The 20,378-nt window shown below is 60.8% G+C and overlaps 1 protein-coding gene across 4 annotated transcripts; it reads right to left on the bottom strand.

Moving 5' to 3' along the window:
* Positions 1–183: 183 nt before the first annotated feature.
* RBFOX3 (RNA binding fox-1 homolog 3) lies at positions 184–19,726 on the bottom strand. Of its 4 annotated transcripts, none has more exons than XM_068977581.1 (11): positions 19,505–19,726; positions 13,570–13,707; positions 11,507–11,560; positions 10,551–10,643; positions 8,921–8,981; positions 4,967–5,020; positions 4,588–4,720; positions 3,949–4,129; positions 2,967–3,028; positions 1,985–2,063; positions 184–228 (listed from the first exon to the last, which is right to left on the bottom strand). In XM_068977581.1, exons 1-11 carry the CDS (start codon positions 19,724–19,726, stop codon positions 184–186), a joined length of 1,122 nt encoding a protein of 373 aa, XP_068833682.1. The 4 variants fall into 4 exon arrangements, with proteins under 4 accessions (XP_068833682.1, XP_068833684.1, XP_068833683.1 ...); XM_068977583.1 differs by having other exon boundaries at positions 3,949–3,988; XM_068977582.1 differs by having other exon boundaries at positions 13,570–13,704.
* Positions 19,727–20,378: the final 652 nt, after the last annotated feature.

Here is a 20,378-nt window from a genome sequence, read left to right as displayed (position 1 = left end):
TGGGGGGAGACCAGCTGGCCGGAGGTAAAACCTATGGACTTAAAGAGTCGCGGAGGTCAGCGGCGCGTGTCGCTGACCGGGAGGGGTGCACTGTCCTCGGAGTGGCTGTGCCTGCTTTTGGACTGCTGGGTTTGGTGTGTACTAGGCAGTCAGAGTGAATGCTGTTAGGGGCTGGGCCTCTTGCTAGTAGGGGGTGAAGCGGCTGTACCCTCCTCGGCAGAGGCTAGCCTGCAACATCAAAGATGAAAAACAGCCAATCAGTACAGCCTTTCGGGAGGGGAGGGGGAAAGCAAAAAGAAAAAAGAAAAAAAGAAAGAAAAACAAAAAGAGAAACAGCTAAATCCCCTCTTCTGCCCCCTCCCTTCCATTCTGCCTTGGGGAGAATGCGCGCTGGTTGTCATGGCAGCCGGAGGGGCGCTGAGCCTATTTCCGATGTGGCTGGTGGTCTTGGGGTCAGAGAGGTGCTGGGGTCACCAGCCACGGAGCTTCTGGATAACGAGGTCTGAGATGTCTTTTGGGCACTTTGTTGGCTCAGGCCTGACCCTTCCTTGCCTGCTTCCTCCATCTTCTGTCATCTGGGGGAGGTCAGAGCAAAAGCCCCGCCTCCTCCTTGTCCATCAGGGCTGCGGGGGGTGGGGGGCAGGCCTCAGCCCCTCCAGGCACCGGAGGGGGGAGAGGGGCCTCTAGTCAGGCTTCCTGGGGCCTTGGCTCTATCAGGAAGGACTGTGTTTGCTCATCCAGCTCCAGGGGCCTTCTGGGGTCCCTGAGCCTCCTCCATCCAGCTGGGAGGACAGGCCTTTGGCATGCTCTCTCCCATGCCCCGGGGCTCCCCGGAGCCAGGGAGCCCTACACAGGACCTCCTGCTCCACCCACCAGTTTTCCCAGAAAGGAATGGCCAGTGACAGAGCAGAAAAGTTGGGGCGGGGGGGAAAGAGAATCTTATAAAAATAAAAGAAAACATAGGAGGGAACCCTCTGTGAATTAACAAAAGCTTTTAGCTAACAGCTTTGCAGAGGGCCTGGCGATTCTGAAGCCAAGGAGCCTGCAAGCCAGTTTCGGGGCCTTCATCTGGGAGTGGGCCTGGGCCAGCACCCCCACCTAGAGGCCTGCGACCCATGGCTGCTTGGGATGTCTGAGGCTCGTTAAAAATCAAAAAACGGCAAAACAAAAATTGGGAGGGAGTAATCAAAAACAAGGGAGATGAAAAAAAAAAATCCATATTGTCTCTGAAGCTCCTCCCTCTTTACCCTGCCCAAAACGTTTTCATCTTTGATGCTGGATGCCAAGCTAGTTAAAAACCGACATCAATACCCCATGGGGTTGGGGGGGTTGGGGTGGGGCTGGAAGGTAGGTGTTCACTGGAAGCAGATCTTGGGGTACAGAGTGAGCTGGGCTGTATGTGTCAAGCGCTGGCCATACATACACACACACACAGACACACTGGCCCGTGCACCTCCGGGCCTCAGTAGGCCCGTCAGAAGTGCTCCTCCTCCGCCCGCTGCCGAAGCCCAGGGCAGAGGCCCCACCTCCCCAGGAGAGGCCTGCAGGCCCAGCTGGGAGCCACGGAGGGGTCACGGAGCAGGGGCGTGGGCAATGTGAGGAAAGGCACAGCAAGGGGGTGACGACACAGAGGGACCGTGGCACGGACGCACCCACACGAGGGGAAGTGGGGGCCCTGCCTGCCTCTGGAGCCCCCGCCAGGAGGTTCTGTTGGCTTTTCCCAGTCCAGGGAACGGAAGGCCAGGATGCCCGGACTTTAGTTACAGGGCAAGCAAAGCGGGCCGTACCAGAAGGTCTCCCAGACGACGTTACCGGGCAGCTGCCTGTCTGGGCAGGCCTGCCTCCCTCTGACTCCACGGAGCACAAGGGGCAAGTCCTGCCCAGCTCAGATCCAGGCCCCTGTCCTGCCAGGCAACAGGCCGAGGTCTGGGGCGTTTCCCTAAGGGCCTGCCCGCCCGCCCCAGCCCGGCTTGGGCCTCCTTACCATGGTTCCAATGCTGTAGGTCGCCGCGGGGCCGATGGTGTGGTGGTAGGGGTCAGCAGCCGCGTAGACTCTGCCGTAACTGGGGAGGTGAGCACAGGGAGGAGGGTGGGGGGGCAACGGGGCAGGTGAGGGTCTCCCGCCTCCCTGGAGACAACACCCCAAGGCCCCGCCCTCCCCTGCACACCCCCTCTTCCTCCTTCCTGCTGGTTTGGAGGGAACATAGCCAGCCACCCTCTGAACACGTCCAGCGAGTGCTGACCATGAGTGCTGGCCTGCTGTGCCCCAGACAAAGCCCAGAGGCCAGACGCTGAGGGTGCCGCCTGCCCCTGGAAGGGAGGGCCGAGGGGCCTTCAGTGCCGCTGGCAAGAGCAACAGCTGCCCTCCACAAAGTGCCCACTGGACACCCAGCTCTGGAGCCTGTACGCTTCCCCAAGCTGCAGTCAGTGGCCAACAGGCCGAGTGCCCACAGGGAAAGGCATCAAGGCAGCCCCTCACCCCAGGACGGCCCTCAAAACAAGAGAGAACCCTCCTCGGGCCTCTGGATGTACTTGCAGCGGAGCACACGCTCTGCCTTTCTTTCTTGGGGCTGAAGGGTCTTAGGCCTGGGAGCACTGAAAAGAGTCAGAGGTGTCCTGGGCGGAAACCAAGGCTCTGGAGCTCAGGCTGGTGGGGAGGGGGTGGTTAGGCCTCCAGGGCTGGGCATCAGAGGAACTGTCTGCTACCCAGATGGGGGGGGTGGGTCCCAAGGCCTCCCGTGTTGTGAAGGCAGGAAGTGATTACAGAAGTTTGGGGCTTGCGGGCTTGGGGTCTCCAAGCCCATGTAGACTTGCTCTCCTTTGTCCAGACTCTTATGTTCCTCCAGGGGGAAGCACCCCCAGGCCCGGAGTGGTGGGTAAGGCTTCTTGTCTGTTGCAGCCCTGCCCCGTGACCCGTCCATCTTCTCCTCCCCATCCCACCCAGCTCTCCACCCCTCCTCAGGTACCTGTCACTGTAGGCGGCTGCAGCTGCTGCTGGCTGAGCGTATCTGTAGGCAGCATAGCCTCCCTGCAAGGTAAGGGTGGGGGGAAACACAGCACACGGGCTTAGTGGGGCAAACAGAGCCTTTCAACCTTCACCTTGGGCAGGTGAGGGGTGGCTGGCGCACGCCTGAGAGCACCTGGCTTGTGGTCTAGTGCCATGGCTCAAAGTGGGGCAGGGTGTCCATACACCTCCTTCCTTCCTTCATTCATTCATGTGTCCATTTGTGCATTCAACACACATGGGTGGGCACCAATAATTATATGTCTGGCTGTGTTCAAAGCGTTGGCACACAGTAGATGTTCACAGACCTGCCACCAAGCCAGTGTACCGCCAACCTTGATGCTGATGGGCACAGAGAACCCACGGGTGACTCTGAGTGTTGGATGCTGGGATGGGTCAGGGGCAAAAGGCATTAACTCAGATCACATCTTAGCCCTGTTCAGTGGATGGCTGAATTACAGGTGACCACCACCCAGGATGGCAGTGGGGGATGGGGGTCGTCAGCAAGGGCTCTGAGCTAGAGGAAACAGCAAGTGATGCCCCGTGAAAGAAGAGAAAAGGCAGGACTCCATCCAGGGGTCTGCCCTGGAGCCCCTACCTCCCGGTCATTCTCTGAGCCTCTGCAACGGATCTGGGGTGCCCGCGGGGGCTCACTCAGTGACCCCAATGTGGTTAGGGATACAGGAGAGCCACCCATGGCCCCCATCATACAACTGACACCTTGTGAAATGGAGAAGACACGCCTGGCTCATCGTGCTGCTGGGAATCCTTTACTGCTGCCACCCTGAGCCGGGATAACCCAGGTTTAGCTGAGGCTGCCCTCCTGGGCTCCCAGGATGGGAGGGGCGGGGGGGAGCGGGGCAGGGAGTGGGGTCACTGACTGTTCATTGAGACACATGAGAGATCGGCTTCATCTACCCTCCCTCCCCCAGGGCTGCACTTACATAAATCTCAGCACCATAAAAGCCATCCTGATACACGACCCTGGAAGCAAACGGACAAGAAAGTGGTGGGAACGCTGGAGAGGTGGGGTAGGCCGGCTCCGGTGTCTGCTGAGGAGGGAGGGGGCAGGGTGCCAGCCCTGCCCATGGGACTGGCATTTTAACAAGCGTTTGCTCCAGTGCCCTGTTTTGGTATAACAATAGAGTAACACCCTTGCTGGTCAGCTCCTTTCTCCCACAAACCCAGGGGCCCATCGGCCCATCTTGCTTACTTACCCTCCCCCTGCTCCACCCCAGGCAGCTGTACCCCACTATTAGGGTCGGAGGGCCCCGGACCAGGGAGGGCTTAGAGAAGGCCCACTGAGCTCCGGGGCCGACCACGACCCATGAAAGCAATGGGCAAGGTGCCGGGGCTCTGAACGTCCCCCACATGCCAGTGACCCTGAGATCCCGGAGCAGGGTGGGGGTGGGGGTACTGACGTGGAGGCGACTGCAGTGTGACGGTTGGGGTTCAAGCCCCACCCCCCCCACCCCCACGGTTCTGGAAAGGCTGCCTAGCTCCCCTGGCTGCACCACGCCTCCCTCCCCACGCCCCCTGGGCCTTTCTCCAAGCCTCCCTCCCTGTGCCCGCCAAGTACTCACGCTCCATAAGTCGGGATGGGGGGCGGGGGCGGTGCAGCCCGGAACGTATTGTATACAGCCCGGCCCCGACCCCGTAGGTGCGCGCCCCTGTAGGCAACGGCTGTGCCGGTGGTGGGATAGGGGAACCCCGTCACTGCAAGAAAGGGGGCCGGAGAGGAGACCGTGTGAGAGGGACAGCTAAGAGGAGAGGAGGCGGGAGGGCTGGAAGCCTGACCACTGCTTCACCTGGCCACACCTCCTGTCCGGGCACGCCCTGCCCCGCCTCTGCCCGGCCGCGCCTCTTGTCTGGCTACGCCCCTGGCCGCGTCCTCCCACGCAGGAAGATCTGAATACCCATCTAGCCCCTCCCCAAGCCCACGCCCCAGCTCCCAGCCTTTACCTGCATAGAATTCAGGTCCATAGACTGCCCCTACCACCGGATTTAGCTTCCAGCCTAGAAGAGAAGCAGAGAAACCCAATCACCATCTTCCCCATTCTCTCCCCACTTCACATTATGTCTGGGAACCCTGGAGACTCCCGGATGGGCCCCACTGGGACAGTCCCAGGCTGTGGCGGCTGCAGAGAACAGGCAGGATCCCTTCTTCTGCAACCAGGGTAGACAGATGAGGCCGGAGCACAGACCCCAGGCCCCGCTTAGGAGGCTGCAGCCTCACTGGCTGGGTGCCTTCTGCTCCCTAACAGGCATGCAGCCACTCCTGACCATCTGCCTAGTGTCTGGATTCTTTCCAAATTTTGGCCTTCCCCAGCCTGCCCCAGGCCTCCCCTTTCCTGGGACACTGGCCCCAGCAGTTTGGGGTCTGCATGTCTGCTGAAGAGCATTAAGAGGGAAAGTGGAACGTGTTATGCAAGCGTCTGTAGGTAGCAGCTGGGATAGGGGTGCTGGTGGTCTGGGTGCTTCGGCGCCTGACAGCCCAGCCTCCTGGGAGCTGTATCATTCATGCAGGCGCCTGGCTGCCTTCCAGGAGGGTCAGAGGCTTCGGTAAAGGTGCCTGGCCTCGGCCATGGCGACTTACTCCATCTCCTGCCCATGTCTGTCCTGGGCTGGAGCTCCTCGAGGGCTCCCTTCCCCAGGGCTGAGTTTGCTCTCCTGTGTCTGTTTTTCCCCAAAGCAGCCAATGGCAGGGCTGCTGAGGGAAGAGGCGGGAAGGCAGGGCTTTGGGATTGGGGATGATAAGAAGGACAGCTAACATTCCCTTTACCACATGCCAGACTGTTCTAGACCCACCCAACAAGGAAGGTGTCACCCTCTCCCATCTTACAGATGAGCAAATAGAGGTTCACAGAGGCACGGCAGCCTCCAGTTACAGGGCTGGTGAGTGCAGTGTGCATTAGTTGTTCAGTTGTGTCCAGCTCTTTTTTCGACCCCATGGACTGTAGCCCACCAGGCTCCTCTGTCCATGGGATTCTCCAGGCAAGAATACTGGAGTGGGTTGCTATTTCCTTCTCCAGGGGATCTTCCCAACCCAGGGATCGAACCACGGTCTCCTGCATTGCAGGCAGATTCTTTACCATCTGAGCCATCAGGAAAGCCCAAACCAGCTCAGACCATGCTCCTGGCCACTCCCTGGGCCCCAGCCTCTTCCTCTCTGCAGTGGGCTGGCTCCTCCTGGCTGGTCTTCATCTCCCATCAGAGACCCAGGTGCAGGAGTGAAGGCCTGCTCCCACCTGAGGTCCCAGGGATGAACACCAGTCGGCAGAAACTTCACCATCCCCAGGCGGTCAGGAAGTGAGGTTGGACGGGGGGTCCACCTGTTTGACCAGGCCCAGCCTCTGGCCCCTCAGCTCTTGGGGTCTTTGCAGCACTCCCCCCAGGTCCAGCTCCACATCCCAGAGTCTGACAGCCCCACTGCTGGGCTGACAGCCGAGAAGTGCCCAGGACAGAGTTTGCTGGCCTTGTTCCTCCCAGGGTGGCCTGTTCTCCACGCTTTTTGTGAGACTGCTGTCCATCCCTGGTCCACCATCACATGACGTGCCTGAATGTTACTGTTGTGCTTCCGGAATCTTCTATAGATACCAGGTCAGGAGGGAAGAAATAGTTCATCTTCTGAGAAGAACTCCAGTCCCAAGAACTGAGTCGTCGTCTTTTTTTTTTTTTTTAATTCTGTATTTTTTTTGGCTTCGCTAGGTCTTCATTGGGTTTCCCTTGTGGCTCAGCTGATAAAGCATCCTCCCTGCAATGAGGGAAAGACCTGGGGGTCAGGAAGATCCCCTGGAGAAGGGAAGGCTACCCACTCTGGCCTGGAGAATTCCATGGACTGTATAGTCCGTGGGGTTGCAAAGAGTCGGCCGCGGCCGAGTGGCTTTCACTTCGGGTCTTCATTGCCGCGCCTGGCCTTCTTTCCTTGCGGGAGAGCAGGCGCTCCTCTCTAGCTGTGGTGTGCAGGCTTCTTGTTGCAGCGGCTTTCCCTGCGTGGAGCGTGGGCTCTAGGGCTTCGGCAGCTATGGCATGTCGGCTCAGTAGTTGTGGCTCTTGGGCTCCAGAGCACAGGCTCAGTAGTTATGCACGGGCTTAGTTGCCTTGTGGCATCTCCCTGAACCAGGGATCGAACCGGTATCCTCTGAATTGCAAGGTGGACTCAGCCACTGGACTACACGGGAAGCTGGAACTGAGTCTTCTCAGTAAAAATCCAGAGTGGTGCAGAGTCCTGGAGCCACCTACCCCAGTCCAGCCCCCAGGTCCCATCCGGCACCTCCTCTGGTCCCTTCAGAGTCTGCACTTCTGCTTCGGATGGTCCTGGCACTTCCTTCTACCAGTTCTGGAATCCTGCATGCCTCTGGGACCCCAGATGACGGAGGCAGCCTGACAGCCACCTGGGGGGATCCTTTGTTTCTTTTGCAGATAGTAACACCCGGTCAAACCTGGAGAGTTTTGTTTCCTGAAGTGGAAACTTCTGCCCCTCTGACCGAACGGTGAATTTGAGTCCTCCAGAGCGTTAAGCAAAGTCAAGCCTTGGTCAGCAGAGCCCACGAGCTGGGCCACGCAGCCACCTGTGATTGCCGCCAAAGTGGGCAGAGGTTTCTTCCTCTCTTCACTCTGTGTTGTTTAACTGGCTTTGGTTCTGTGCCCATCCGTGCCAAGGATGCAGTCACTGAGGGATTGGTTCCCTCCTGAATCCCATGCTCCTTGGCACCCTCAGGTATGCCAGACAGCAGAGGCGTGTGGCTCTCAGGTGGGGCTGTGCAGCCCCCAGGGTCACCCTGACCCTGTAAGCATGTCTACGGCTTCCCTTCCTGCACTGAGAACCAGGTCTCTAAAGTCACATCCAGTACAGGCCCAGCACAGGTGCAAAGCCTGGGAGCCTCCAGAGGTTTAGAAAGAATTTGAGCTTTGTTATCCTCAAAAAAGCACACATGTATACCTATGGCTGATTCACATTGATGTATGACTGAAACCAACACAATATTGTAAACCAGTTATCCTTCAATTAAAAAAAAACAACAGGATGGGAGTGACAATAATCTCGTCTAAATGGAGTCTGGCCAGAGCCCCAGCCCTACTCCAGGAGGTCAGGTGAGGGGCCTGGGCTGGTGGGTCAGGTGGTAGGTCTGCCCACAGTCCTGGCACAGGCTTTCTGTGCTGGCCCATCCCCTGCTTCCATGCACAACTGATCAGACCGGGACAAGCGAGTCTTGGGGTGGCTTGGTCCACTCTTTCCTGCTGGGGGTTGGGGGATGGGAAGCAAAGCCGAAAGACCCATCCTGACGGAGCGAGGCTGCTGCTCCCTGGCAAGAGGTGCGAACTCAAAAAGGCTACAACGAGGTGCCAGCTACACTCAAACCAGTTCCTTGCCCGGTGAAGTTAAGGCACAGGGTGGCCAGCCAAGAGCTGTCCTTCCACTGCTCCCAGCTGCCAGCATTTAGCATCGGCAGTTTCGTCTCAAAGACGGGTCACCTCTGCTTACAGTCAGGTCCGGGTCGGTATGGGCAAGGCCGCTTGGCTAACTGGGCCTCAACCTTTCAGTGTTTCAAAGGCTGGGGGTTGGGAGAAGGCAACTGTCCGTCTGTCATCACACTCATTAAAATACTGAACACCTCTAGCCTGGGCTTCCCTCAGTGCTTAGAAAATAAGGAACAATCCAGGAAGTGGCCACTTTCCCCCTGCGCTTGAAGCCTGCCCTTGGCCTCTGGGTGCTGGACACCCCATGGGGATCTCACCAGCTGTGTGGGAAGAGGGTGGTCCCCAGTCTCCCTTGCCTCACCGACCCATCCCCTTCGGACCACAGCAGAGCACGAGGGGGTGCTTAGCATCCTGGGAGTCCGGCCTCCAGTGGCCTGGGCCCCCTGTCCCCACTGGCAGCCCCTGCAGCCTCCCAGGGGTCCTGGGCCCCTTTACCGTTGGTGTAGGGGTTGGCAGTCTTCTTGTTGGTCATGACCCGGGCCGTGGCGTTATTGACCTGCCCGGAGAGAGAGAGGGAGAGGCTGAAAGGGGTATTAGCCTGCAGGCCACTGGCCGCCTGGTCCCACTCTGAACTTCTCCTCTGTGGCCACCTTGGAGGGGGCGGGGGCTGGGGACGAGGCCCCCGGGGCTCCCAGGCGAGGCACGGGAAAGCTTCTGCCACCAGCCTGGTCCCCCACCGACCACGGCCCGTGCTCTTCCCTCCCTGGGCACCCCGCCCTACCCAGGGGGCCGGAGCTACCACTGCTCCTCATGCTGCCCAGGTCCCCAGCCTTGGCTCAGACATCACGTCCAGCGCCCCTGCCCGGCTCTTGCCCTTCACACGGCTGTCCCTACAGCCCAAGCTCAGCCTATCTCTGGCAACCCATGGCCGTGGGAGCAGCTGACTGGTGGACTCTCCACAAAGTGCTCTCAGCGCAGCTAGCAGACCGGCCCCTAAGACTTCTCTGCCGTGGGCAGCTGCTGAGTCCTTCCTAGTCGTTGGCACCAGGTTGGCCACCTCTCTGTGCAGGCTGCATCCCTTTCCTCAAAGCCAGCAGAGAGTTTTCCTAAGGGGGGGCATACGTGCCTGTTGAGGGGGGCAAGGCCAATGTGGGAGGACCAGGTGGGCACCAAGTGGGTCCTACTGTCCAGACATCTAAGGCCCTGGTTGGGCCGCCCAGAGGGCCAGGCTGGGGTGTAGGAAGGAAGGGGAGGGCCTCTGCAGAGGGAGCAGAGAGCAGGCGGGGAACTTGAGGGAGGCGTCTGGGCCGTACTGCCTCCCCCCAAGTCCGTGTGAGCCCCAGGGGCCTGGGGCCACAGCCTCGAGTGTTGCCGGACACTGAGCTGGAGCCCAGCCGCGGTCAGTGCCTGTAGCATTCGTCCCGCTTCCGGAAGGCCCCCTTCACCCCTGCCCCCAAGCCTTCAACCGCCCTTCCTCTGGCTCTGCACTGGCCACTGAGCCCTCCTCTGTGGCCGCCCTCACTGCTGAGCCTGCTTGGGAAGCCCAGCTCCCAGCCATCAGAACCACAGCCCTGAGCAGGGTGCACACGGGCCCTGGGGAAGCTGGCTAAGTGTCAGGAGGACCCTGCCTCCTCGCCCCTCTGCTCCTCTGGGCTGGATCCATTCCTCCGCCGTGGCCGCACCTTGCTGCCCACTCTCTGGGGGACGAAGGCAAAGGGCAGATGGCAGGATGGGGCAGCGTGGGGAGGGGGCAAGTGGGGCAACTGTTGCTCCTTGGTGAGAGTGGCCAGCGGGGGGTTGGTTAATGATCCCCTCCCAACTAGGGGCAGACTGGGCTGGCTGAGGTCCTTGGAGCTGCCAAGCCTCAGAGAGATGACTTCTGGGGCTTCTCCAGCCCCATGGGAAGGAGAGGGAGAGGGCAGGGTGCGGGGCCCTTGGGTGAGCCTGAGATCGAGACCCAAGAGGGGCGGCAGGTGGTGGGCTCGGCTCCAGCCTCAGCGTGGCCCTGCCCCGGGGACCCTGGCCCGGCTCTCTGCAGGGCAGTGGCAGGGCTGGGTGGGGGGCCCCAGGGTGACCAGAGGTGGTTCTCAAGGGCGTCCCTGCTGCAGCACACTTATCTGAGCACCTCAATTTTCCGGCCCTCTACGATCGTCCCATTCAGCTTCTCCCGGGCTCGGTCAGCATCTGAGCTAGTTTCAAAAGTTACAAACCCAAAACCCTGTGAGCGGAGAAGGACAGACACGGAGAGAAAGACATAGGATGAGAAAAAGGAAAAAAAAGGAGGTGTGCAGGGGGTGGGGGTGGGGCGTGGGTGGGGGGGTGGGGCGTGGGTGGGGGGGCAGGGCAATGGGGGGTGGGTAGAGAGAGAGAGAGGGATTGAGTCAGGTGAGTTGAAGGAGACTCAGAGGTCTGTCCTGGTACCACTGGCAGGATGCCCAGGAGGGGTACGGCCCCTGGCAGGGGCAGCTGCTGGCCTGGCCTGAGCCTGGCCTGAGCTGACCGCCTGGCACCTGAGGGGACAGGCCAAAGCTGAAAAAGAGATGCTGACCTGACCAGGGGCCAGAACTGTCGCCCTAAGCCCACCTGGGGGGGGAGTGCCCAAGGCTGGGCTTCTGAAGGACCCAGAGTGGGGGCTGCCTCACCCATCTTCACCCCAGGGAGCCCAAGGGTGAGGGGGAATCCTCCCATCCAGGAGCTGGCACCCTCCCGCCTGCCCCTTGCCGGCCCTTCTCCAAGCCCCAGGCCGGGGGTGGGGGGCAGCTCCAGGAAAGCCAGTGGCCCCAGGGGAGCAGCTCGCAGGCTGGGGAGGGCCCCAGGCCCAGGGGTGGGGGCTCTCTGAGTGCAGACAGAGAGGTCCCGGCGGCTTAGAGAGAAGGAAGCGTCCGCGGCAGCGCAGCGACAACACAGACAGCAGGGTGGGGAGGGCGGGGCGGGCGGAGGAGCGGGGAGTGCAAGCACCCGTGTAGCTCAGGGGTCCTCAGGCTCGGAGCTCTCCAGGGCGGAAACGCACATTTCACACGTTAGCCTGGCGGGACCTACAGCCGGGTGCTGTAATGGTGGCGGCCTCTGGGCGGCACCCACCTTGGAGCCCCGCTCGTTAAAAATGATCTCCACGTCTAAAATTTTCCCGAATTGCTGCAGAGACAGAGATGGGGGTGGGAGAGACAGGAGAGGGTGGGTTAAGACTGCCGGCCCGGTTCGCCGGCTCTCCATGGGGACCGCTGCCCACTGCCTCCGTCTGGTCCTCTGCTCCCGGGCTGGGGGGGCGGGGGGTGGCCCTTTCCACTTCCTGCAGGGATGTGCATAGCTTTGTGGGGGTGGTCCCTACCTTCCCGTGCAGAGGGCTTCTCCTGCCAGGACACCTGCCCCACCCATGTGTCACCAGTGTTCCTCTGTCTCCCTCCTTGGACTGTGCCCCTAGCTGCTGACAGCCGGCCCTGATTCACACACATGGATACAGGGCTGTGGATAAGCCCTTCCCCAAAGGTGGGGTGCCGCTGTGTAGAGGAGACCCCGGAAGAGACACAGGGCCCAGGAAGGACCCTGCGCTGCCTGCTGCCTGTGCTGTTTGGGGGCTGGGCTGTGTGAGGTGCAGAGGACAGTGACCCCAGGCCCCTCTACCTGCCCGGGACATACCAGTCAGCTGGGCCCAGACACTTTGGCTAACCCCTTCCTGCCCCGTCGCTGGCCTGGAACCCCCAAGGGGTAGCCCTGTCCTTCTCACGGCACTTGAGATCAGGAAGCTGGGGATTAAGTCCCCTAAAACTCCAGCTGAGGTCCTAAGGGGCCTCCAGTACATGCAACTGGAGTTTCCCCTTCATCCTGAAACGTTCAGGAGGCAGCACAGAGCCAGACAGTGAGGCAGTGCCAACCCTGCCGAGTGCTAGAGAGGGGGAGGTGCAGCTGGGATGCAGGCAGAGTGGGCTGATGGTTCTGCAGGGAAGGGGGGGTGCTCGTGGGTGGCCCGTAGGGACAGAGTGTGCTGAGACCCATGATGTAGGGACCGGAATGGCATCCGAGTGAACTGGCCCAACACCAGCTGCTTAAATTCTGCCTGACCCCACTGTGTCTCACCCCAATCTAATGGGCCCTGGCCCCATCCCGAGGCCACTTCCCGTTTACCTGACAAATCCCACCTGAGGGCGGCATGAAGAGGGGGCTGGGGTTCAGGGGTCAGAGTCTGCTGGACTTGAGGCAGAAGTGGGGAGTGGGCACAGGGAAGGCAGGGGAAGGAGAGTTTGGAGTGGGAGACGGGAGAGAGAGAGAGAACATAGCCGGGGTGCATGTGTCCTCCACGGCCAGGCCTGAACCCAGGCTGCTGCCCTCTTACCCGCCCACAGGGCAGCCTCAGCCCTGAGTGGGCATCAGCACCTGCTAGGGGCTCAAATCACGTGGCAGAATAAAGTCACCGCAGGACTTAAAAGCCTCCCTGTAGGATCTCATGGTGACACTGCCACTCGCTGGGATCCTATAGAGAGTCTAGGAACAGACCGGGAGAATCCAGGGATGGAATGTTCACTGGCTTCCCGTAGTGTGGGTTCCTTGTTGCCCCAGCCTGTTGTCTGGGCCTGGGGGCTGCAGGCCCAGAGATGTCAAGTACCTGGGCCGGGCCCCAGGCACACCGGACAGGCAGGGGCTGTTGGGTGTGAGGCCAGGAGGCTGGGTGCCCTTCTGGGCACAGAGGTCTCTGGAGCCCTCAACAGCAGAATGATAAACCTAACTGGCACCTGCCTGGGCCTGAGGGGCAAGGGTTTGGGGTGAAAGTGAAAGTCGCTCAGTCATGTCCTACTCTTTGTGACCCCATGGACTATACAGTCCATGGAATTCTCCAGGCCAGAATACTGGACTGGGTAGCCTCTCCCTTCTCCAGGGAATCTTCCCAACCCAGGGATCAAACCCAGGTCTCCCACATTGCAGGTGGATTCTTTACCAGCTGAGCCACCAGGGACGCCTGGGGTTGTGGTGACAGTCACGCAGGTCCCTCCCTGGAGCCTGCGTCCCGCCTCCCCGCTCCCATCCCGCAGGCTCGGGTCAGAGCGGGGCTGGACCCAGAGGGCAACGGGAGGCGGGAAACTGGGGGGCTGTTCTGACATTGGGGCCGCGCTGGGGGTGGGGGGGCAGATGGAGGGGCTGCACGCACTCACCCCGAACATTTGCCGCAGGTCGGGGTCCCTGAACCGGAAGGGGATGTTGGAGACGTGCAGCCGCTTGGGCTGCTGCTTCTCTGTGGGGTCGGAGGGGTGGAGTGGCTGGCTGTCCGTCTGTGCCGCCTCGTCTGTCTGCTGTGGGGAGAGGACCCGGGCTGGGAGGTGCCCCCCTTCTATGCCCACCCCATAGTAGCGGAGGATCTAGACACCAGGTCTTCCCCCTGCCCGGGATTCACAGGATTCATAGCAGCGCTTCAACCTCAGCGGTCCCACGTCCGGGCTTTCCCCCTGAGCAGTGTCTGTGATGCCATCACAGAGCAAGGCCTCCCTGGCCCAGTGCGCTCTCCCACCCTGTGGCTCAGCTTGTCCACTGATGCCCGACCTCAGTGGTCCCTTGGCTATCCCAGTTCTTGAGGTCGTGCGGTACCTCCCCGACAGCCTGAGCTCTGGGAGGACAGGGAACGTTTGGGGTTTCCAGCCTGATAAGAAAGCGGAGGGCTTTTGGAAGCCACTCGTGGCACACACATCAGGAGGGATGTGGCCCCTGGGGGGCCCACCCAGACTGCCTCTTCTAGCCCTGCTCTGGGGTTCTGCATTGTCCAGGGCTCAGGGGTGGCAACCTCCAGTGCCTCAGAGCTGGTCCTGATTCTGGACCCAAACTGATCAACAGAGGGATTCTGAAAGACTTGGGTCTCTGGGAACAAAGCTGCCACAAAGCAAGGACTACCTCCCCGCCCTGTCCCCCAAACCAGCTCCCTGAGAGGTCAAGGCCATGAAGAGGCCTCGAGGCAGTGCGGTGCAGCGAGCGGGCTGGGCACACGTGTGAGGTTCCTCACTGGGGACTTCCATGGGGACAGGCCACCAGCTCACAGCCAGGCTGCCCTTCAGCTTGGTGGGTCCCGCTGAATACCCAGGCCAAAGGCAGGCTGGGCATGGTGAGTGCAGGGCGGGCCCACCGAGGGGCCTCATCACAACCCTGGGGCTGGCATCTCCGGTCCTCTGTGTGTCGCTTAGTGTTGGTGTCCAGGAGCAGAGCCGATGACAGACTGGGTGACTGGACAGATGCTATCCTCTCACTTGGGGCTCCTCTGGACCAGCTCCTCTGGGGCTCTCCTCTGATGCCATGTCCCCATCCCCTGTGGGCACAACCGGCTGAGAAAGCATCTTTTACTGCTTCTTTTCTCTTCCTGTCTCAAGTCCTGGTTCCCCTCCCAGGTTTTCTGGGATCACCTCCCCAGTACACTGCTTGGACTTGAACCTTTGTGGGGGTCTTCCTCTGAGTCAGAATTCCAGGTGACAGTCGGGGGGCTTGGCTCCTGTCCGACACGCCTACGGAGAGCGAAGGGGGAAGGACAGGGTCCTCAAGGCTGGGGTAGACTTTGCACAAACAGAAGTCCTGGTGGCTGCGGCCTCCCACGTGGCCGGCGGAGAGAGGCTGGGCTGCAGAGACACGCTACGAGGACAGCTGAGAGGAGAGGTGCTGGTGTGTGCCTCCCACGGGTCACCGGCAACTGCCTGCTTGCTTCTGGTGGGTTTTGTCCACCAAAGGGGTACTGGGCAGTACCACAGCCTCCCGGAGCCAGGATGGTAAGCAGGGCGAGCTCACTGCACCCGAGCCTTCATGCTGTGGCTGAGGACTGGCCCTCGCCAAGGCCACTGGCTGGAGGTCTGTCTCTGGTCTCCTGAGTGGCTGCTCTCAATGGCCACCCGGGTCATCCTCTCTGGAAGGACAGGGCCGCTCCCCTATCTCCTGCGCTCAGCCAGGCCCCAGAGCAGCAGATGCCACAGGGGACAGGAAGGGAGGGGAGGAGGGTCAGCTCCTGGGCACACTTCCTGGTGGCAAGCCGGGAAGGGGTCTGGAGGGCTGCAGGGGTGTGGGGCTATCCTGTTCAGCGGCCCCGTAGACTCAGCTCTGTATTCCTGTGTTGAGAGGAAGCACAGGGCGAATGATCCTACATATGGGTTTGAAACCATCATCCTCTCGTGTGCCTGTGTCAGGTTGGGTCCGGTGTCCCATCACCCTCCCCCCACATGCCTTTCACACATCTGTGCCCTTGGCTGCTCTTGGGTACAGGTGACTCATGGACTCTGGATCTGGGAAACCAGCGGGAGAGGAGCATGCAATGCTGACTCTGGGCCAGCAGAGGGCAGTGGTCAGTGGAACCTGGTAGCCAGGACTACGGTGGGTGGTGGCGTCGCGGGGTGGGAGGAAACCTAGCTCACACTCAGAGATGGGGAGCCTTGGGCAGGAGCGGGGCACCATGGGATGGCACTGATGAAGCTGGGGCATCTGGGGCCAGGCTAGGATGTCCTTTCTGCAACATCTTGGGCCTCTCCTAATAGCAGAACTGAGCCCACTGTGTGTCTCCCTGCTTCTTCCCACCTCAAAGGCCCTTAGGGGTGCAGCTGAGGGTGAGGTGGGAGAGATGGGGTGATGAGGGGGGCCAGGAAAAGTAAGAAAAGCCCCCCTCGGCCCCAAGCACAGCTGCAAACAGAGGCAAATAAATGGGTTCAATGACTGTGAAATTGTAAGATGTGTGGAGAAACCCCAGAGTGTAACAGCACACTGGCTGCCCCGAGGGGAGACGGAGGCCTTCCCACCATCTATCACAGCGGTCTGGGCAGCTGGCACCACCTTCCGAGGGACTTCACTTCCCTTTTTCTTCTTTAAAGCAATCTTTGCCTTTGGTCCTCAAGCGCAGGGAAACGAGAAACAGCAGCAGCAACACCCCTTCCCTCCCCAGCTGCTCTCGGCCGTTTTGCTTCTGCGTCCTTCTGCGTCCTCCTCATTTCCGTGTCATCTTAGCCCACGTGGTGACACGATCCTTGTCCCCCTTTCAAGGCAGCATCCCGTCCCTCTGCATGGGACAGCGCATCTTCCATCCTTGTACCCTCCAAAGAGTCTGCAGCCCCCTTCTCCCGGGCCTCCCCAAGCCCAGCACTGGGAAGGCCGAGAGGGCCCTGGGCAGGGTCAGTAGGTCCAGTGGGGTGGGAGGCAGCAGGCCAGGACCCGGGGGCCATCACTGGGACAGAACCAAGGCTGGGTGATGCCACACAGAGGAAGCAGCTCCAGGAAACCCTTTCTCTGCGGCCCCCTCTCCCCTCATCTTCGGTCCTCCAAGACCTCCTAGTCACCCATGCAGTGACCGTCGGCTGCTCACCCGACATGGCTCGCCCCCGGTGGGTGGTGAGCCAGCTTCGGAGGAGGTGTTCTCCCCATAAGGCCTCGAGCCATCCACTCATGAAGCCTTCTTCAGGACCTCAGGTGGAGCTGTGTGTCCTCTTTGGACTCTGTGAATGACACCATGCTCCGGGAACTCTCTGCTGGCCGCTGCTCGTGGTGCATCGATGCTGATGGCACCGTCTGCTTGCACCCTGCCTGAGTGGGGGCAGCACCCTGGGGTGGTGTATTCCAACCACGGTCCACCCCCAGGAGCCAAGAGCACAAAGGACCGAAGGCTGCCGCTCCAGGTGGAGTTTCCGAGGATGTCCCTGTGGCTGCCCCACCACACAGGGTGGACGGGTGGGTGGGGAGGACCCCTGCAGGGGACCCCGTAAAACCTTGCAAGAATGAGGTAGCTCCGGGAGGTGGTCCCCAACCTGTACCCCAGGGCGTCCTGCAGAGTAGTGAGGCAGGCCTGCTCCATTAGCAGTCCCAGTCACTCTGCGTCCTCTGCTGCCTTTTGATAAAAGAACAGAGATGACACTGTGGTGACAAACGGAATCCACAGGCAGGAGAGGGCAGGGTGGACACAAGCTGGAGCCTACACTTCCTGCTACCCCGTACCTCCCGATTCTAACACCAGGCTGCTTGGGGAAGGCCAAGGGGAGGCTCTGGGAAGCGACGCAGGCCTGATCTGGGATGGACGTAAGAGAGCTGAGCAGCAGGGCTAGGAGGACCAAGAGTTTGCTGAAGAGAAGTGGCTCCTGGAATCTTCGAGCAGGACAGGCAGTGACCACCCTCCTCAGCTCCTCCCAAGGTGCGAAGCCTCTGATGGAAGAAACACTCCGGATTGGAGCATCCACGCCCTGCAGCAGCAGCAGCCAAAGTCTTCGCTGGGCAATTCTGAGTGTCTTTGAGCTCATCCGCTAGTCCAGTAACTTCCACCTGAGGGGCCTCTATCTCAGTGTCCCAGGGGAAGAGCAGCAGACTCACCCCCCCCCAGGACCTGAAGAGCTCCCTGCGGAGAGAGGAAGGCCGAGGCTGCCTGGATCAGGCTCAGCAGCTCTCTGGCCCAGGCACTTTCCTGGGAGGGGGGCGTTCAGTCGAGCAGTGAGGCTCTCACATCTCAGTCAGCTTCTCTCTGAGACTCCTGGGTCCTCTTCGGGGCCGCAGACTCTCGCAGAGTGGAAGGGGACTATGTAACGTCCGTGACTGGTGGGAAGTGACGGCCCCCGCGGGGTGGGGTCAGGCCCTTCTTCCTGTGCACGCCCGTGCTGGTTCGGAGCCCGGCACAAGCAGGTCCCTGCAGAAGTCGGCCAAATGAAGATGATTCTGTACGGGTCGCGGTGAGGCTGCGTCAGGCGGCCCAGGAGGCCTGTCTGTGCTGTGGAGGTGTCAGTGGTCGGCCTCAGCCTCCTCTGTGTCAGTGGCCAATCTGGTCATCTTGTCTCCTGGGTTTGCTTCTGGGGGGGTCAGCATTTGTTCCCAAGGAGGTCATGAGACGTTTCCCCAGATTGACCCCATCTGCCATTGTCCATCAGAAAGAGACCGGCCGGCTGGTGGTCTGGACTACTGTGACCTGCTTACAGGGACCCTGCTGCCTACCTTACTCACCTCTCTTTTCTGAGCACATCCAGGTCACAGTCTGAGGCATGAGAAGCGGCAGTGGCCAGGGAAGTATGGTTTGGCTCCCTGTTCTGAGACCCATGGACATTGCCCTTCTTATCCGTGGAACCCTTGGGGGGCATCTGTGGCGGACACCCTGTACCAGGGACGCTGGGAGAATCAAGAAGACTGGTACTTTTGGCGCAGACTCAGGTCCAGCAGCACTCCAAGAAGGCAGGAGGGTTTGTTTGGTCCAGCCCATGGTGGGCAGCGTGAGTGGGCGCTCTCCCCAGAGTTTGGACGATGCTGCCCACACAGTGAGGGAAGGTGATATCCACATCTAGGGGTACACCGTGGGAGCCAGGCTGGGTTAAGGGGCTGAGGAGGCACACGGAGCGGGGCACCCATCAGGCGAGCGGTCAGCACTGGCACCAGGCCAGTAGGGCCAGCTCGATGAACCCAGAGCCCTGGAGCTCAGCGGGGCGTGGATCCACAGAGGGGGCTGGGAGCGGGGACGCAGCAGCTGGTCTCCGGAGGGGCTCCCTCCACAGGGCGCCCACCCCAGGCGGGCCAGGGGCAGCAGCCACTCCTGAACGTGACCCTTGGCTCTCAGGAAATCTCGAAGTGCCGGGCTCAGCACTTTATCCTTAGAACTGCGTCACAACCACATAATTGAAGTTATCTGATTGGAGGGCAGCCAAGCAGATAGATTACAAGTGATTAGAAATGATAGGAGGGCCTGCAACCCGAGACAGCTCTGAGGGGCTCCCGGGCCTCTGCTGCCGCCAGCCCTCCCCTCCGTTCCCCGCCCGCCCCAACAACCACCGCTGCTGAGCTCCCCGGGACTCCGGGCGAGCCCAGCACCCCCCCTCCCCCCACCTGGCTGTTGCCCTCGCTTCCCATTAACCGGTCACTGATGGTTGAGGTCACGCTCCATCTCCCAGATAAGGTGAGAGCTGGCCTGAAGTTATGGCTCGGGGAGGCAGAGGGGGGCCCCCGCGTGGCATCTGCCCACCGGAAAGATTCTTGGGTGTCGGATGGTGAAGAGCGGGAAGGCTGAGAGCGCCTTCCTGGGGGCGGAGACACCCCTGCTATGGGCTGGCTCTCCATCCGCAGGCTCCGAGGCCCCGCCCCCTGGAGTTCCGAGGCTGGGGGGGCCCTTACCGGCACCGTCTGGGCCCCTGTGATGGGCTGTGGGCTGGTGTCACTGCTCGGCTGCTCCGGGTGGGTCTGTGCTGGTGTGTACAGGGTCATGCCATGCTCTGGGGGGACCGGGGTCTGGCCCGAGTAGTCCGGCGTGGGGTGCGGTGGGGGTGGGGCGTACTCGGCAGGGATGCCGTTCTGTGGCGGAGGGGGATACTGGGCCGGGGGGTAGGGCTGGGCCATCGCTTCAGGCGGAGCCGTGGCGTCCTGATTGCCCTGCAGAGAAGAGAGCAAGGCTGGTTAGACCGCGGTGTGGCCGGGACTCTGCCTCCTTTCACTGGCCTCTCTCCAGGAGGCCCTGTGGTCCTGAACTGGACTTTCAGCAGCATTGTCCAGGCCGCATGGGGGCGGGGCTCCCCCAGCACAGGGCAACCAGCTCACAGCTGGGCTGCCAGGGGCATTCAGGGGAGCCCAGGTCTGTGGCGAGATACCCCTGGGTTTGAGCCCACTTGTGTGAATTTGTCAGGTCGGAGCACACTAAAGGTTCATTTTTAATCCACCGAATTTTAAAAATAATTAAACATTTCCAGATAACTGTAGACAGACACAGCTGTAAGAAATAGCTCAGGGTGGCCCCGTGTACCCTCTACGCAGGGCCCCCCAGCGGTGACGGCTTGTGAAACCTTCCCCACCAGGAGACTGACATGGGCCCAGTCAAGACACAGAACCTTCCAGCAGCACCAGGATCCTGCCTTTGGCCCTGGATGGCCACACCCCTGCTCTCTGGCCTGAGAAAGGCTTTTAAGCCTCGGTTTTCTCATCAGTAAAGCAGGTGTGAGAGGACACGATTCACAGCCTGCAGAGGGGAGGACTGGAGTTGATCGTGAAGACATGG

Source organism: Capricornis sumatraensis, chromosome 8, assembly GCF_032405125.1.
Source record: "Capricornis sumatraensis isolate serow.1 chromosome 8, serow.2, whole genome shotgun sequence".
NCBI lineage: Eukaryota > Metazoa > Chordata > Mammalia > Artiodactyla > Bovidae > Capricornis > Capricornis sumatraensis.
This window is presented reverse-complemented; position numbering and strand designations above follow the sequence as displayed.

Coding starts and splice junctions, on each gene's coding strand:
- RBFOX3 (XM_068977581.1), bottom strand. CDS start 19,726: ATGGCCCAGCCCTACCCCCCGGCCCAGTATCCCCCTCCGCCACAGAAC. Junction 11,561..13,569: donor ACCTGCGGCAAATGTTCGGG/GTGAGTGCGTGC, acceptor CTGTCTCTGCAG/CAATTCGGGAAAATTTTAGA. Junction 8,982..10,550: donor TAGAGGGCCGGAAAATTGAG/GTGCTCAGATAA, acceptor CTCTCCGGGCAG/GTCAATAACGCCACGGCCCG.